This window comes from Mesoplodon bidens (genome assembly GCF_964165515.1).
Source record: "Mesoplodon bidens genome assembly, chromosome: 10".
Lineage (NCBI taxonomy): Eukaryota > Metazoa > Chordata > Mammalia > Artiodactyla > Ziphiidae > Mesoplodon > Mesoplodon bidens.
In genome coordinates this window covers 18,433,530-18,452,127 of record NC_138172.1, presented here as the reverse complement: position 1 = coordinate 18,452,127, position 18,598 = coordinate 18,433,530, and the positions used below count along the sequence as shown (strand labels likewise).

The following is an 18,598-nucleotide window of genomic DNA, read 5'->3' as shown; positions in this document are numbered from 1 at the left end:
AGGGCAAGGTACCCGTCAGCGACCACTGGAGGTGACTGAAGCTTCATCCCATAGGGATTTCTGCAGGTGCTGGAAGCCTGGAAAAACACTCCTGAATGCCTGACAATACGAGATTATGTCAATAAATCATGGGCTGTGCTCTCAACAGAGAGCTATGGAGAGAGAGAGAGGGAGGGAGGGAGAGAATTTAATAGCAAAGCAAGCAACTTTTCACAACAACCAAAACTTTCACTTATCTGTTCTTTCTCAGATTTTTCCATAATGAACACAGATGACTTGTTTAATAAAAATGATAGTCTGGGACTTCCCTGGTGGTCCAGTGGTTAAGACTTTGCGCTTCCAATGCAGAGGGCACGGGTTTGATCCCTGATCAGGGAACTAAGATCCCATATGCCACGAGGTGTGGCCAAAAAAAAAATGATAGACGTTCCAATAACAAAAAAAGAAAGAAAGAAAAAGTGCAACTCCCAAAGATAATAGGAAATTTGGTGGGTAAAAAAATTCTAAGGCAAATCCTTCTGAAAAACAAAGCCCCCCACCCTCAAATAAGGTCAGCATGAGTCCCTAGTTTATCTTTGGTACCAAAATACAATTTTAAAGGGAAGAGGGGTACTTCCACACAGACAGTGGGCTCAGAGCTGGAGCCCACCTCCACCTGCTCCCTGAATCAGCCAGAGATTTGCTGGGTTCTGTGGGACACACACGTCTGGTCCAAGGAGCTCTCCTGGCCAAATGTTGTCATCCCATGATGAGCTACCACCAGTGAACCCCATCTCTGCATGGTATCTGAAGAGTGAGTCTGGGGCCATATTGCCCTAACTTTCCCATCAGGCCCATGGTCCAGGGTCCAGCCTGTCAAGTCGGGGCCTGTTTGCCAAGGCCTGGCTGAGTGGAAGGCTGCAGGCTGAGCAATGGGGGCAGAGCCTGTTGGGCAGGACCAACCTGACGGGCAACCTGCTCGGTGTCAATGCGGGGGCAGAGTCTTCTCCCTGAGAAACTGAAGCTACATGCCCCAGGGGAACTGAGGGAAATCCCAGCTCCATCATCATCCAGGGGCATACAAAGAGCTCCTTCCTGTTGGATGGCGGCCACAGAAGCTTTGAATATTATTGCACAGCCTGGTGGAGAGGCGGGGGAGCTCAAATCATTTAAGGATCATGATGAGTGAAGCAAGAGGACTCATTATCATGCACATGGAAATGTGCCCCAGGTACAAAGACCCTTGGCTCCACACAGGAAAGCAGGTCCAGTGCCTCTTGACTCTTCTCCCCAAGGGTAAGGGTCTCCTGCTTCATTTAGGCAGTAAACTCCTTGCTCCCTGCTCCCCTTCCTCTCCCTGCAGTGGCCAGCCCAAACCTATCCTCCCTCTCCTCTTCATATAATATGCATCATCACTCCCTCCTCTTCAAAACTTTCCAACTAAGTTCACATTTTCTCAGTGCTTAAGGTTCAGCTTGATATTCATGGAAGAAAAGGATCTACTCAACCAATTCATACAAAGTATGAATGAATAAGGACACCTTAATGTATTCAGCCAAAGGAATGAATCTCTAACAGCTGAATTCTACCATTTGGAGGCAGGCCAGTAGGCAGAGGTTTGTTTTGCTCTGTTTAATACCTTCCTAGAAAAAAAATCCCAGACCAGATCACCTTGCAGCCAGGAACTGGGTTCTCAACAGAATATAAAAACAGCACTGCCAACCTGAACTTCAGAGATGCATAATTTATTCAAATTTTAAGGGAACTTGAAAAGTACATCATAATAATAGCAAACATATATTGAGTAATTCTTATGCTATACAAATTATCTTATCTTACTCGATCCATGCAACAACTTTATGAAGTAGGCAGTGTTATTCTCATTCCCATTTTATAAATGAAGAAATTGTGCTTGGAGAGGATAAGTCGTTCTCCTAAGGCTACAGTGCAGCTAAAGAATCTGGGGCTGGAACCCTGAAAGTCTGGCTTCAGGGTCAGGACTTTACTACTGCATGAGTGTCTTCCACCTACTTTTTACAGACTAGGAAAACAAGAATGCATGGGTTACTGGGCGCGGTGAGAATGATGAGTGAACGGCCAAGGTCAGCATCTTCCTCCTTTCTTGGCATTAGTTCTCTTTCACCAGAAAGCAGGAAGTGCAATTCTGTGAGTCACAGAGGAGGCAGCAGAGATCCTGACAATTACTTCCAACAAATTGGTATTCAAATATCTTTTAACAAAGACAATTTCTGTTCTAATGAGAAGTTACTTGGAAGTCCAATATATCTTGCAGATAAACCCCAATGTTCATTGCAGCACTATTTACAATAGCCAAGACATGGAAACAACCTAAAGGTCTATCGACAGAGGAATGGATAAAGAAGATGTGGTACGTGTATACAGTGGTATATTACTCATCATAAAAAAGAATGAAATAATGCCATTTGCAGTAACATGGATGGACCTAAAGATGACCATACTGAGTGAAGTAAGTCAGACAGAGAAAGACAAATATCATATGATATCACTCATATGTGGAATCTAATTAAAAAAATAAAAGATACAAATGGGGATTTCCCTGGTGGTGCAGTGGTTAAGAATCCGCCTGCCAATGCAGGGCACACGGGTTGGATCCCGGGTCCAGGAAGATTCCACATGCCGTGGAGCAACTAAGCCCGTGCACCACAACTACTGAGCCTGTGCTCTAGAGCCCGTGAGCCACAACTACTGAGCCTGCATGCCACAACTACTGAGCCCGCGTGCCTAGAGCCCGTGCTCCACAAGAGAAGCCACCGCAATGAGAAGCCCGCGCACCGCAACAAAGAGTAGTCCCCGCTCGCCGCAACTAGAGAAAGCCTGCGCACAGCAATGAAGACCGAACGCAGCCAAAAATAAATAAATAAATAAATAAGATACAAACGAGCTTATTTATAAAACAGAAACAGACTTACAGATATTGAAAACAAACTTATGGTTACCAAAGGGGGGAAATGTGGCGGGGAGGGATAAACCAGGAGCTTGGGATGAACATACACAGACTACTATATATATAAGACAGGTAACCAACAAGGATCTAGCATAGGGAACGCCACTCAATATTCTGTGATAACTTACATGAGAAAAGAATCTAAAAAAGAACGAATGCATGTATATGTATAACTGAATCACTTTGTTATACACCTGAAATTAACACAACATTGTAAATCAACTATACTCTAGTAAAATTAAAATTTAAAAAGTGAGTTACTCTGATTGAGGGTGAGAGGGGGCAGCCCAAACTCGAACCTTGAGCCGATGGTGGCCCCTGAGGCTCTCCCATGAAAGCACTAGCCTTGAAAAGCACATCTGGAAAATCACTCCCTGTTGTAGATTACAAAAATGGCCAAAATTCTTTGTAGCCCTTCCCATCAAGAGGTGGGGTCCATCTCCTCCATTCCTAGCATTGGAGCTAGGGTGCTGACTTGCTTTGATCAAAAGAATGGCGTGAAAGTGTCATCATGCCAATTCTGAGTCTAGGCCTCAAGAAGCTTCTGTGCTTGCTCTCGGAATCCTTCTGCCACCAGGCAGGCAAGTTTAGGCTAGCCTGCTGGATGATGAGAGCCCAAGTGGCCCCAGACATCATAAACCAAGCCACCAGCTGATCATGCCCATCTGAGATCAGCCAATTCCAGCCCAGACCATAAGGACTGCCCAGCTGAGACCAGCCCAAATTGCTGATTTACAAAATTATGAGTGAAGTAAACGATGTTACCTTAAGCTACTAAGTTTCAGAGTGGCTCGTTATGCAGCAACAACTAAATGATATAGTTCCCTGACAGAACCTCAAAATAATGCGATGACCTTCCCCTCAGGTCTCGAAATTCGAGGAAATGCACAGCAAGGAGTCCAACCCCAGAGCAGACCCTATCCCCAGTCCTAACCAAAGCCCTTCCCGATCCACCTATGCTTCCGAATGTGGTGGGCAGAGGCCAGACATGTCCCTTTCTGCCCTAACTTCAAACAGAATTTCGATCACAGAGGGGGACAAAGACTCTCTTACTCAGCCCCAAGAGGACCAAATGGCCAGCTAGAGAATTCCATTCAGAATCCACATGTGCAGAGAAAGGGCACCTCCCGGGTTCCCCACAGATGCCTCCGGGCTCATGGTATTCTTAAAGATTGGGGGTGGGGAAAGAGGTGGCAGAGAGAAGGAGAGAAGGTCTTCAAGTTTAAACCTTGTATGTTACAGCTGCTCAGAAAATGCCAAAAAAAATGTAAATGAAAAGTTTCAGCCGCAGTGGGAGAAATCAAGGCCCAAGGTCCCAGGTTAATCTTTCAGACTGCTGGGCACACTGCAAAGCTGTCTCCATTTATTTACTTCTAATTGAAAGCTGGCGTGCTGAGGGTTACTCCACCCAGGCGTGAAGCGCAGCCATCCGTGAAAGATTTCCCAAGACCTCTTCCTTTGCAGAAGCATCCTTCATGTGCTTGAAAGGGAAAATGTCATGGGGACACTAAATTAAAACTCAGTTTTGTCTTTGAAAAATAGATCCAATCCTCAATAGGATGTGGTTGGAGAGATACCAGCATTAGCATAATTCCTTAGTACACTTTACAGGCCAATCGGAAAAAAAAGGATACCCAGAAACCTATCAGATAGAAAGGTCTCATGGGGGCCACACACGCTAATTTTCACAGATGGAGACTCCTGGGACTCACAGTTGACAAAGGGTGGTTTTCTCTGGGAGACTTTTAACTCTTACAGGGGTTGTTTCAACACAGTTGGTCAGCTGGTAGGAAATACCAACCAGGAAAAAGAAGTTCACTACCTTTCAAGATTGTTAGCTATGCACGAATTCATTAGTTCACTTACTCACTTCTTCATTGATTCAACAAATGCTTATTGAGCCCCTACAGTGGGTAAGGCACTGTCTTGGTCACTGGGCATACTGCTGGGGAACCGGCCCCCCAGAAGCCTACAGTCTACCAGGAAAGAGAGATGGGCAAACAAGTTAGGACAGTCCTCCATTTATGTAAGGGCTCCCTTTGGAAAACCTTCTGTGAGTCAGTTTTGGACAAAACCAGAATTGTTCAAAACTCTGGACCCATTCAGCAGGTGTCCATATAATAGCAGTGGAGACATTTGAGCACACAGGGAGCAGCCTGTGCAGGCTCCTGCCTTGCTTCTTAGACAAACTCTATCATTAGTGTAAAGAGGTAAAGAACATGGGCATTGGAGTTGGGCAGACCTCCACCCAAGTGCTGTCTCTGTCTTACCATCAGTGAAGTCTTAGGCAAGATCCCTGATTCTCAGAGCCTCACCTTGCCAGTAAAATGAGGATAGCATGGCTGAAGCGTGCAGTGAGCCCAGCTGAAAGACTACCTTGGCCAGCCTCCCCTGCAGCTAGGTGTGGCCATGGGAGTAATCTCTGGCCCATGAGATGTAAGTGGCAGTTGTTGCGTGGGATTTCTGGAAAAGTAAGCTCACAAAGCAAGCTGGAACTTGAAAAAGTATCTTTTGCTTTCCTCTTTTTCCTCACTGTCAGGGATGTAGATATAAAGACAGGAGCTACAGCAGCCATATTGGGCCATGAGGTAACCTTGAAGATGGAATTTTGAACTAAGAAAGAAGGAGCCTGAGATTCTGATGATCAAGGAGCTACTATTAAGACCATGGCCAACAAGGTTCAGGCTTCTTTTATGTGTGAGAAAAATTAAATATTTCTTAAAATCACTATTATTTCTGGTCTACTTTAAGGCACCCATGGCAACTCCTAATACAAGTAGCCGTAGTGTTACTGTGAAAATTGAATGAGGTCATTCACGCTGAACGCTTAGCCCAGTATCTGGCCCACAGTGAGTGAGCTCTCAGGGCAGAAGAGTTCACACTGTCATTATTCATAGAAATATTTACATTGTCTTAGCTCAGGATACTAGAGCAAAATACCACAGATTGGGAACCTTACATAAATGAAATTTATTTCTCACAGTTTTGGAGGCTGGAAGTCCAAGATCAAGGTGCTGGCTGATTTGATTCCTCGAGGGTCCTCTTCCTGGCTTACAGCCACTTTCTCACTGTGTCTTCACATGACAGCAAGAGAGGGAAAGCTCTGGTCTCTTTTCTTCTTGTAAGGGCACTAATCTCATCATGGGCCCGCACCCTCATGACTTCATCTAAAACTTATTATTTCCCAAAGGCCTTACCTCCAAATAGTATCACACAGGGCGGGGGGGCGGGGTGGGCGGGGGGGAGGGCTGGGGTTGGGGCTTCAGCATATGAATTTGTTGCATATCAGTCCATAACATACATAGACCCTACGGGAAGTTTTAAACACAGTTGGTTTGCTTAAATTAGATTAGCAGAAATAGAAAACCTCCTGGATTATACTTGAGAATTGTGAGGGTTACGATAAAGGGAGGTCAGGATACCGGAGGACTGAAAGTCCAACGTGATGACTGGGGTTTGGAGGTTGTGTCCATATGCCTTGCTTCCTGGCAGCACTTAGATGGGAGGACCAGTCATTCATCAAGGCTGCTCCTAACTCATGAGAGTAAAACCACATCATCTGATTAAGAAAACCTCGAACAATGAAATCCATGGTCAGACCACACATCCATCTTATGTTTCATTCTTTGCTTCACAGATGCAAAACAACAACAGCAGCACACTATGAGGGGAATCTGCCGTGTGCCAGGCTCCGTCCTGGCTCTGGCCTCAGAGTCAATCAGTCAGGGCCTGCAGATGGCATGCTCAAATTAGGAACTTTGAGGAGAGTTTATTAGAAAGACCGTTTCCAAAGATGTGGGCAAGATATAGAGAAACCGCAGGGAGAGTGCAGCACCAGGGGGGTAAAGGGTGGGCTGTCAGCCCCTCCCCCAGCCCCCTGGGCCTGTAGCCTTGAGCACACAGAGCGGTTACCAGATCCTGTAGACAGGGCTGCCCGGCAGGAGTCACGGCCAGCTCACGCAGACCCCCTAGGAGTGAACATGAACCTTACCCTCCTCCCACTCCAACCTCATGGTTCCCACGAGGTGGACCTTCCAGAAACCAGAGAGTAGTGGAGCCTGTGCCCACAGGCCATTCAGGTCAGTCTTCTAGACATAGAGGAGGGTGAAGAGTGAACTTGGAGGGGCCCAGGGCCTTATTCTTTTAATCTTCAATAACTATGCTATGAGGTAAATACTATTATTACCTTCTTTACACACACGAGGAAACTGAGGCCCAAAGAGAAACCATGTACACATCTGAAACAACTAATTTTGTAAAGATGTACAACTTGGATTCTCTAGGATGAGATGTTGAACTCTTGTTACTTAAGCTATTTAAAATAAGGTAGTATTCCTATTAAAATATATGCACATCCATGTCAGAGCTTAACAGACACGACAGCTCATGCCCCTGTGAGATGCACACTCTGATTACCTCTATTTTACTGTTGAAGAAGCAGAGACTTAAGGATGTTGAGCCAGGTGACTTCTAGAATCCTTTAAAATCAGAATTGTCTCTAATTCTGTAACTACTTAAACCACTGCTTGTGATTTGTAAAAACAAGATCACAAAAAGTCCACACCACAACCAACAAAAATTTGTACTGAAATTATAAAACTCTTTCCAGTGAAATACACCCACTGCAGTAAATCCTTCCATTCAGGGACCCAAAAGTGGGTGACATTAGTGGAAACAGCACAGACAACCTAAAATCAGAGGCAAACCTGTTCTGCCCCTCCCAGGTGCATTCCTGGCCATTATGCCCCAAATTCTTTCTTTTATTCCTCCTTTGTATGCCAAGACCAAAGTTTCTTGGGAAGAAAGAAAAGGGTTTTCTGGAGACGTGACATATCATAGCGTCATTGGCCATAGTATTATTTGGGATTCTGTGGGTACAAGTGACAGGAAATCCAGCTCAAACTGGCTAAAGCTAAAAAGGAAAGCTATTGGCTCATGCCCTAGAATAACCATGGCTTCAGGCATTGACTGATTCAGGGCTCAAAGGATGTCACCAAGAACTAGCTCCCTTCTCTGCGTCTGATTCTGCTCCTTGGTGTTGGCTCCACGGAGCTGCGAAGTGGCTACCAACAGCTCCTCAGACCACCCTCTTCCAGCATCTAATCCAGCAGGAGAGCAAAATTCCACTTCTTCAGTAATTCAAATGAAAATAGTAGAACTGAGTCTCTCTGGCCCCGACTGGCATGGCATGGATCCTATGGTCACTACGGTCAAGGAAATGTTGTATTCCAATCAGCCAGGGTGGGGTGACCTCTCCCACAACATGTGGACTGAGCCTAGGCAAAGGATGGTCTCATAGAAGCATCAGGGCTGCTGATCAAAGAAAAGGGAAAGGATGAGGGGCGGGGAAAGCAACCCCTCTCCACCACAGTCAGCAATACCATCAGGAGAAAGATGCACCAGGGAACTTCTGCAGCCCAGAAACTGGCGGCGGAAGTCCCAGAGATGTCCAAGCCACAGCGGGATTCAGGGATGCATCTGAAAGGTGCCTCCTCTCCCCACCTTCCCCCAGTGGTCCCCCCATCCCAGCCTTCTTCGTAACTTGGGGGAAGGGGTCACAAGGTGGAATACATGCCTCCCAACACAACCACCTTCAGCTTTCCACTCAGTTCCTGGAGAATTCCTCCCCCTGGCCCTCAGATCTGAGCTGGAACCTTGCCTTCTCCCTGAAGCCATCGCTAACAAGACTCCCCAACTTCCCCAAGAGCTACCATTCCCCTCTTCCAGGTACTTACAATAGTTTGTACATGCATTATTTTCATTCGAGTGCTTCTTTTTTCGTGCATCAAAATGATTCATTTACACACCAGTCCCTCCTATTCTACACTCACACACGCTCACCCCTAACCAGATTAGAAGCTGTTGGAAAGCAGAGATCAGCTTTTCTTCACTCTGAGCGCCTAACACGCAGCATAACATCTGAAATGGTGTTCAGAAATGGTGGGTGAATGAATGAATGAATAAATGAGTGAATGAAAGCTTTCTACAGCTCTTGACCACCAGATAAAACGTGCAACATTCATTTGGGCATTTAGTCAATCAACAGTGCTTGGTAAAGAATGAAATAATGCCATTTGCAGCAACATGGATGGACCTAGAGATCATTATACTAAGTGAAGTAAGCCAGACAAAGACAAATATATGATATCGCTTCTATGTGGAATCTAAAAAAAAAAAAAAAACCTGATACAAATGAGTTTATATACAAAACAGAAACAGACCCACAGACATAGAAAACAAATTTATGGTTACCAAAGTGGAGAGGGGTGGAGGAGAGAAATTAGGAGTTTGGGATTAACATATACCAAAAATGCCCCAAAAGCAGTGTTTAGCAAACTCCTACTGAGTATAGACTAGGCATGAGCAAATTGTCAAAAAATCAAATCAAATAGGTAAAGGGAAAAGCAATGGTATGCTTATTCTGCTTGTTTTAAAATAGAAAAAACCCGAAATAAAGAGAATGTGCCTGGTCTATGGATTCTCGTGCGGGAGCTACACCATCAGGTAGGGAAAGGAGACCCAGAAGGGCCGAAGAAGTCACCGTGAGATCCCGGGAAATGTGCCCGGTTTGTCCCCACGAGTGCAAACCGGTGGTTAAGGGCCAACCGTTGAGTTGTGAAAGCGCCCTTGAGAGATCCGACCTGAGAGACAGAAAGGCCTGGGCTTGCTTCTCACTCTGCCCCTTACTAGAGGATCTCAGGCGGCTGATTCAACTGCTCTGGGCCTCGTCTGCTCATCTGTAAAACGAAGAGATGACTGCCCACTGATCCGCCCGCGTGGTTCAAGCCTCAACCGGCTGCGTTGGTACCTCCCTCCCTTCGTCCTGCATGTGCCATCCCCATCGAGCTCACCTGCACAAACGTGCCGGAATCCAACCGCCTCTCTCCCACTTACCTGCTGTGGGTCTGAGCCTCTGTAGACTGGGACGAGCATCCTCGGTGTCCAGAGCTCTTCAGCTCCTGAGGTGCCTTGAATGAGCGGTGGAGCCAGCACAGCGTGCCCCATCGCAAACAGCTGTTTGGTCCACTCGGCTCCTGAGTTTGGAAAGGGAGAGGCACCTGTACCCCCTGGTTAGCGTAGCTTCCTCGTTTCCTTTCCCCTGTCTTCGCTCCTCCTATCCCTTCTCCACCCAGCACGCAGAGGAATGGTGCAGACGCAGAACAGTTTCCGTCCTGCCCCGGCCGAACTCCAGAAGCTTCCACGACGGCCCGTGAATCCCTCCGCGCCTGACGCACGTTCCACCCCGGCCACGCCCCACGCATCACGCACCACGCACGCACCACCGCCTAGTCCGCCCGCCGCCGAGTCCGCCCGCCTTCCGGCGTGCGGCCTTTCTACGTGATCCTGGACGTGCAAACGCGTTCCCACTTTGTGACTTTGACTTTGCCCTTGTCCTGCCCTCTGCAGGGCAGCCGGGCTTCCCAGATCTTTGCAGCTGCATCCTTGCCGTCCCTCCGACCTCCGCTCAGTCCTTCCCGACCACGCGTGCAAGTCCAACAGGAGTCCTTCTGCCGCCTGTTTTATTTTTTTTCATCACACAGACTCTGCTTGAAACCGTCTTACTCGTTTGCTTAATTGCACCCAAACTGGAATGTCTGCTCCACCAGTGTAAGGATGTAATTTGGCGTCTGCAGACCCTAGAAGAGTGCCTGACACATAATAAACGCTCAAAAAATATTTGATGGTTGAAAGAATGAAGGAAGGGAGGAAGGAAAGAAGTGGGGGGAGCACATCCCTCAAAGGATGATTATATACTCTCAAGAGAGTTCTAAACCACTCAGCACAGTGCCTGGCACTCAGGAACGACTTAATACCTCAACTAGTATTCAGTGATTAGGATAGAATAGGGGGCAGCACACAAGCACAGGAGAAAGAAAAGCAAAAACAGCCCCCCCACACACTTTGCTTGGATTCACCTGGCTTCTGAAGAGAATATTTGAGGTCTCTGACGAAGCAACATCCCCGTTGGCTCCCCTGGAACTTATTCTTGAACCCAGTTCAGACCCCAAGGGTTTGGAGTTCATTTACTCTTGGCAAACCATCGGCTCTTTTTTTCTAAGGGAAAAAATAAAATACAAAAAGATAGTCACATAATATCTTGGAGATCAAATGCCTCTTGGAAAACTGCATTTTGATGAGTGAGGGAATCAAAACCATATGGATTAAATTCTCCTTAGATCTCTTAAGGGGAAATGGGAATGGGAGCAGGGGAAGGGCAGGGAAGGCGGTGAAATTCAGCACTGACTTTTCCGAACATAAAGCTGGCCATGAAGGATGGCCTGAGATGTCTCAGGTCCTTCAAAACTGTTTGTTGACCACGTGCCAGCTGACTCATCAGAGAAGGAAATGTGAAAGGTTTTTTTTTTTGTTTTTTTTTTCAATCACCCCTGTTTCTTTTCTTCTGATTTCCCCTCCTCTATGGGGCTGACTTTGGGGTCTTGTTAGTGACTCAGAAAAGGTACTGGGACATTAAGTGTGTATAATTTCTCCCAGAAAGCAACCTCCAAGTTTCTCCCTGAGAAAAGGGCCTTAAATATCTGCTGAAGCTAAATATTTGCAATCAGGTACTTAGATGAGCTCCTTTCTTTCTTTCTTTCTTTCTTTTTTTCTTTCTTTCTTTCCTTCTTTCTCTCTCTCTCTCTCTCTTTCTTTCTTTCATGGTCATGTTTCTATCTGCATTTTGCTGATGCGGGCAAGTTGCTGAAAGAGACTCCACATCCACAGCATGATTGACGCCGTCACTTGCTGTGAGAGGAAATCAAGGGGAACAAGTGCTTCCAACTTTTTACCTGAAGCACAGAGAAACCTCAAAAGCCGTTTCCTCTGTTCTTCTCACCCTAATCTGAGAGCAGGTGACACTGCTGCCCACCCGCCTGCCTGGGGTACTGAACTCAGGTAACACTGACTGGACGTTTACACTGTAGGAGACCCCAAGCGTCCTCTCATTTCATCCTCCCAAACCACTTCAGGGGAGGTGCTCTTATTGTTCTCATTTTACAAATGAGGTGACTGAGGTACAGAGAGGTTAAGCAACTTAACCAAGGTCAAACAGTGAGGAAATAGCAGGGCTGGGATTTGAACCAAGGTTTTGCCACCGCCAGAGTCTGTACTCCCAACCATTATTTCCCTCAAAATATCCTGCATTTCTGGAATTTGTGTCTTTGCTCTTGCTGTGCCATTCATCTAAAAAGCTTTCTCGCTACTCCTAACCTTTCTCCCAGCTGCCTGACAAGAATCTTCCCCACCCTCCAACGTGTGTCTCAGGTGTCCAGCAAAGCTTTTTGGAAGCCCCCAGGTTGGTTGGGACTTCTCCCACCTCTGAACTCCAGGGCACCTGGTGCCTCTCTGCGCTGCCCAGCCCACCCTGCGTCATAAAACCAGCCATTTGTGCCCTGGCTTTAAATGAGACACACCTGCGTTTAATCGCCTGCTGGGACACTCTACATTTACAAACCACTCCAAGACTCAGATTCCTTATCTACAGAAGGGGGAAAATGAGATGACCAGTGTGAGCAAGAGGCCAGCTAATACACGCAAGGCACACAGCAAGCATGCCCTCCGCCTTGGCTGCTGTCTTCTGGTTCCTGGGCTGCTTGTTTGAGCTCCTGCACCTGACTGTAAACGCTCTGAGGAAATGTAATAGTCACTGATTTAGGCAGTGATTGGATTAGGCATTTCGCTAAGTTTAAAGGAGAGAGGAGGGGGGCCGGTGGGGACAGCAGATGGAAACACAGCTCAGAGGGAATAAGGGCAGCCACTGTGGCCTCAGTGCCTGTTGTGTGACAGGGTTTTCAAGGATTAATTCATTTCATCCTCACAGCAACCCTAGCAGCTATGTGCTGTTATTATTCCCATTTTACAGATGAAGAAACTGAGGCCCAGGGAAGTTGAGTGACTTGCCCTAAACCATATATGTATTCGGTAAGTTCAGAGTCAGGATTTGAGCCCTGACGTTCTGGGTCCAGAGTCCAAGGTCTTCCCTGCTAAACTAGATTACCCCTAAAAGGGGGGATTTTAAAGCTTTCAAATAGCAACGAAACAAAAGGCTGAGAGTCTCCAGCCAGGATTGGCAGCTATTTAGTGGGTACACATGTTGAGACAAGTTTATTAACACTTTCCTGGGAGTTTATTCAACGGGAGGAAGTGTTGGGGGCTCCCCCCGCAGGAAGCCATGTTGGCTTTGTGGTTGCACATGAACTTGATCATAAAACAGGAAAAACGCTGACTGAGGTGAGGAGGCTTTGGGTGGGATCATATATATATGTATTTTATCATGCTTGTATATAATTTCATGTTTTTTCTTGAAGAGCTTGATTTCATATATACCTCAAGGTGAGGTTCAGCAAATAAATGCAAGACTGGGGAAAATGTAAAAGATCAATACGATGGTGAAACATTTAATTAGTCCTAAAAAGGTGAGGCATCAAGGGAGTCTTCTGAGAGGAAGCGACTGCTGGACTGAGGCCAGAAGGGTGAGTCAGACTTGGCTTAATGAAAAGGACACTGAGGGTTGGATCACTCCATAGCCATTTCCAAACCCTTTCCCTTTTATTGTTCTCCACTATGGAAGCTTGAATGAGAAGCTTCCCAGCCTCCCTTGAAGCTAGAGGGGTCTATGAGACCAAGTTTGGCCAATGTGACACCAACATAAGTCTGCTGGAGGTTTTTCTGGGAAAAAGTTGTACTTTCTTCATGAAAGAGAGAGAAATGGCTTGTTTAGCCCTTTCCCTTTCTTCTTATGGAAAAGGAAGGATGTAACACCTGGAGCTGTGGTATCCATCTTATGACCATGAGGCAACACAGAACCAGCCCTGTTGTCATGCTGCTGAAGCAATGCTAGCTGCTACCCGCCTCCATATTTCTTGTTATGTGAAAAAAAAAAAGAGGCACTATTTGAGCCCATCTGCATCCATTTTTTTTCATTGCTTGCAATCAAAAGCACTTATAATGCATACACTAGGCAAAGCAGGAAAATAATTATGAAAAAATGAGCTGTTCAAGACAGAGGGTCCAATATGTGCAAAAACCTGGAGGAGAGAAAGACTGCAGCATAATCTGAAGATGAAAGATTCAGTATACATGAAGTATATGTTGCTGGTGCTGATGCTGGTGGTGAGTGTTGGCTGCTGGCTGTGGTGAGCAATGAGACTGGAGAACCACACGAGGGCTAGAACACGCAGGGCCTTGCACAGCTTGTAACTTTAGATTTGAACATTATCTGTAATAAGGGGACACCATGGAAAGCCGTGTGTGTGTGTGTGTGTGTGTGTGTGTGTGTGTGTGTGTGTGTTGAATCAGGGGAGTGCCTGGGATAAAGTTAAGTTCTAAAAAGACCCTTCTGGCCTGAGTTCGTTCCTTCAGTAAATACTTTATAAGCATGGGAAAGTAAACTTGTAGAATCACTTTGGAAAACTGTTTTGAAGTGTCTACGAAGACTAAACATATGCTACCCTACAAACCCAGCAATTTCACGACATGTGACACACCCGAGAGAAATAATTGCATGTGTCCTCCAAAAGACAAGCCCAGGCATACTCATAGCAGTTTTACTCATAATGGCCAAAAATAGGTAGCAATCCAAAAGCCCATCAAGTCTAGAAAAGCATAATAATTTGCGAGTGTCCTCATACAATGGAACAGTACACAGCAATAAAGAAAAGGGACACCTTGCTGCTGCATGCAACGACATAGATGAAAATCCAGACTTCGTGATGAGGAAAAGAAGCCTACAGAGAAGAGTGGACATGTGTCTGGGTCATCCAAGAAGGAGGTGCCAAGATTAAGTGTCCAAGAGATGATTAAGGGAAACACCTCTGGGAAAATGGGGAGGGAGCCTGGAGAGGCTGGGAACCATCAGACTATGATGCAGATCTGCCCCTTGTGAAGGAGAGAGGGAATGAAGGAAGGGATTCAAGGAAGAATACTGGTTAGATGGAAACATCTTAGACCACCATGCAGTTCTAAAGAAGCTCAGCACAACTGATGGGGAGTCCTTGAGCCAAAATTGCCGGTCAGTGGAGCTGCCTATCTTCCAGGAATGGCCTGCACTCATGTCCCTGCCACACCCAGTTAAAGGCTGGAACAGCCTGTGGAAAGCGTGTCCTCCCACGGACGCGGTGATGATGGATTTCAGAGCCCAGCAGAATCGGCTGTAGGTCAATCCCCACAGTCAGAGATCAGAGAGATGTATTTTCATGACCACAACATTGAACAATTCCATAGATGAATGTCAAGAGCAGGCAAAAATCAATGTTCAGTGATAAAAGTCACAATGGTGTGTTTACTGCCAGAATGAATAGGGCTAGGGGTGTGACAGAGGGCATGAGGGAGCCTGCTGAGGTGGCTGGAAACGTTCAGTATCTTGATGGGGGGGGTGGGGATTGAGCAGGTAAAAATCTTTTGAGGTATCACGTAGGTTTTGTGCATTTTGTAGAAAAAATGAAGAAGCTCTTATTGAGGGAATGCTTTCTGTCAAACGCTCAGCCCTGGGCACAGAGGGGCGACTAAAGCAGACAGTGGTGCTAGCCCCGAGGGGCATGCAGCAAGAAGCATGTTCTGCAACACAAGACCAGGGCAGGGAGGCCCATTAGGAAGCCATGCGATGTCCCCGCTGAGCACCGTAGTGGCAGGGAGCCCGCGGCATAAGAGACTGTCTGCAGACAGCCGAGCCCAAGAAGCGTTTTGCCAAAGATTCTTGAAAAGAGAGAGTAAAGCAAAATGACTGACTTGCAAGAAACAAGAAGTAGAGATATGAAAGCAAGTCAGGAGCCATCAGAACTGCTTACAGAGGAAAGTGCTTTTAGAGAGATCAGTGACAGGAAAATTCGGTGTGACTGTTCACTGCCGTGACCGCAGGAAGCGGAGCCCTGGGAATTGCATCTTTCCCGGAGCCAGGCTCATCTCCCTGTGCCCAGCCAACAGGTTCATTGGGTTTACAGGGACCCAGTGGGAAATTATGTCCCATATTTTTCAAAGCCAGCAAAGGATTTCACACCTTTGTGAGGATTGCTGGGTGGCAGGTAAGAGAATGTGGCCTCTGGGAGGGAAGAGGTGCCAATTAGGGCCAATTAGAACTAAACTGACCTGTCACTTGGCAGAAATGCCTCATGGAACTCACGCTGTTCTAGAAAACTGAGGATTTCTCCTGTGAGTTCATTTGCTCAGAGAAAGTTCTCTATGGGAAGATGCCTGTATGGATCATTCCTTAAGAAAAAAAAATTTTTTTAAAGTAAACTCATCTTAATGACTCTTGTGTTTTTCCATTGCTTCTGTCATCAGTCCTGAATTTCCAACCATTTTCAACGTGAGAGGGTGATGTTGACTGTCATGCTCTGAAACAAAACATGTTAATATCTGTATATTTCAAACCACCATGCCCTCAAAATGTGAACTCGCCAGTTTCCCAGAAAGAACCAAAAATAGAGCATTTTACACTTGTCTAACTTTTCCTAGGCTTTTAAAAAAAGAACTCCTGTCTTTTCAGACTGTGATAAATGCAAAAAAACCAAACGTATTTATTCAATAATTTACTGTGCGGAGATGGCGGCACAGTTGAGTCACCCAAGTGCTTTAGGAAAATTTCCATCAGGTGCCATCATGTTCTCGGCCTAAGCTTTATTTAAACTCGCTGGATCGATTTGAATCAATTTGACATGTACACACTTCAGGGCATGGTTAGTTTCAAATCAATTAAGCTCCTTATGACTTTATGATTAAGAACCCAAGGTTATAAAACATGAATATAAAAATCACAAATTATAAAGTGAAAAGTAAAATCTCCACCCAGGGTTTCATAAAAATCACCAGAATCATTATGTAAGCTTCATTAAACAAACAAGGTAAGAGTAATTAGGTAGTAAATTGAGTACAGTGGTTTCAAAAGGTTCTAATTGGGATGGACCAAACCGTTAAATGAAAATTAGCAAGCCAGGGTCCAGGGCAGCTTTCAGCGGGTTCAGATCTGAAAGGAGCTCCTCAGAGGTCTGGTGGCCCTTGCAGCAGGAGCTCAAGGTTCCAGTAAAAATCAGAGAGTCGGGGACTTCCCTGGTGGCACAGTGGTTAAGAATCTGCCTGCCAATGCAAGGGAGATGGGTTCGATCCCTGGTCCGGGAAGATCCCACGTGCCGCAGAGCAACTAAGCCTATGTGCCACAACTACTGAGCCTGCGCTCTGGAACCCGTGAGCCACAACTACTGAAGCCGGCGCACTTAGAGCCCGTGCTCAGCAACAAGAGAAGCCACCGCAGTGAGAAGCCTGCGCACCGCAACGAAGAGTAGCCCCCACTCGCCACAAGTAGAGAAAGGCTGTGCGCAGCAACAAAGACCCAACGCAGCCAAAAATAAATAAATAAATTAAAAAAAAAAAAAAAAAAAAAGCAGAGAGTGGACCTTCCAGCCCTTCCCTGACCTTGACCAGCCTGCCCTTCACCACCGGACACAGGATGACAACCTCCTCTTGGCTGGAGCCAGCGAGCAGCCAAGTGAAAGCATTTTAAGGATCACAATGAAATGTGATTCCCACCTTCTACAGTTACATGGGATTTTTCTCTCCTGGTTTTGAAGCTCAGGAAAAAGAAGTAAGGAGGAGGGAGCGGATTAGAGTTTACATTAAAATAATAACGAGGGCTTTCCGAGTGCCAGGCCCCTTGATAAGTCTGATCATTGTCATCTGTCTTTACAACTCGCCATGAAGCTGAGGTGGGTTCTCTTAACTCTCATCCCATTTTAGAGACTGAAGCACAGAGAAGTTAGGTAACTTCTCCGATGGTCACACAGCGAGCAAGGGGCAAAATCCAGGCCCATGTGATTCCAAAGGATGGATTCTTCTCCTCCAAGGGTGGAGAGACCACTTGCATTCATTTATTCAACATGTATTGACTGGGGGCTTTTGCCTCCTCTGTGTTCTAGCAACTAAAGATACAGAGTGAACCAATCAGCCTGCCCTCACGGGGCTTTCACTGCTGTGCAAAGACACAAGTGAAAGTAAATCATTAAACAAACCGACAAAGTCAGGGAGTGATAATTCTCTGCAGAGAATGTTCAAAGTGTAACGTAATAGTGACTGGTGGCTTCTTTCACTGGATGGTCACCTTTTAACAGCTGGCACATGAGGTGAGATTTGAATGACAAGAAGGTGCCAGCTGTCCCGAGATCAGGGAGAAGGACACTCCACATGGAGGGGAGTGCAGGCACAGAGGCCCCCAGGGATGAATGAGCTGGTCACGTGCAAGTAACGGGAAGAGGGTCAGGGCTGTGGATTCAAGATGGCCACAAATTCTTTGTCAATTTCCCTCCCTTTCAATCTGGGTGCATCTTGTGACTTGCTTTGACCAGCAGAATGTGAACAAAGTGGCTGTGTTTTGGTTCTGGGTCTAGGATTCTGGCAATTTCCTATTTCACTCTCTTGAAGAAGCCCCGAGCCAACATGTATAGGGATCTAGCTACACTGTTGGAGAGACCACGTGGAGAAAAACAGATGCTCGGCTGGCCCCTAGCTGAGGAGCCAGTCATGTGAGAGTGGAGTTCCAGCCCCAGTAGGAATCCCAGCTAAATGCAGCCACATGAGTAAGCCCAGCTGAAACCACAGACGAACAGAGATGAGCCTCCCAGCCGAGCCCAGCTAATCCACAGAATT

General features: G+C 46.3%; 1 protein-coding gene across 1 annotated transcript in view; it reads right to left on the bottom strand.

Moving 5' to 3' along the window:
• Positions 1-10,546, bottom strand: part of LOC308624458 (uncharacterized protein) — a 75,186-nt gene extending 64,640 nt beyond the window's left edge. The window contains exons 1-2 of the mRNA XM_081247673.1: positions 10,235-10,546; positions 9,860-9,999 (exon numbers count right to left, since the gene is read on the bottom strand). Coding sequence (XP_081103799.1) covers positions 9,860-9,999; positions 10,235-10,406 — 312 coding nt within the window. The 5' untranslated portion in view covers positions 10,407-10,546. The remainder of the gene's footprint in view (positions 1-9,859; positions 10,000-10,234) is intronic.
• Between the last annotated feature and the right edge of the window lie 8,052 nt (positions 10,547-18,598).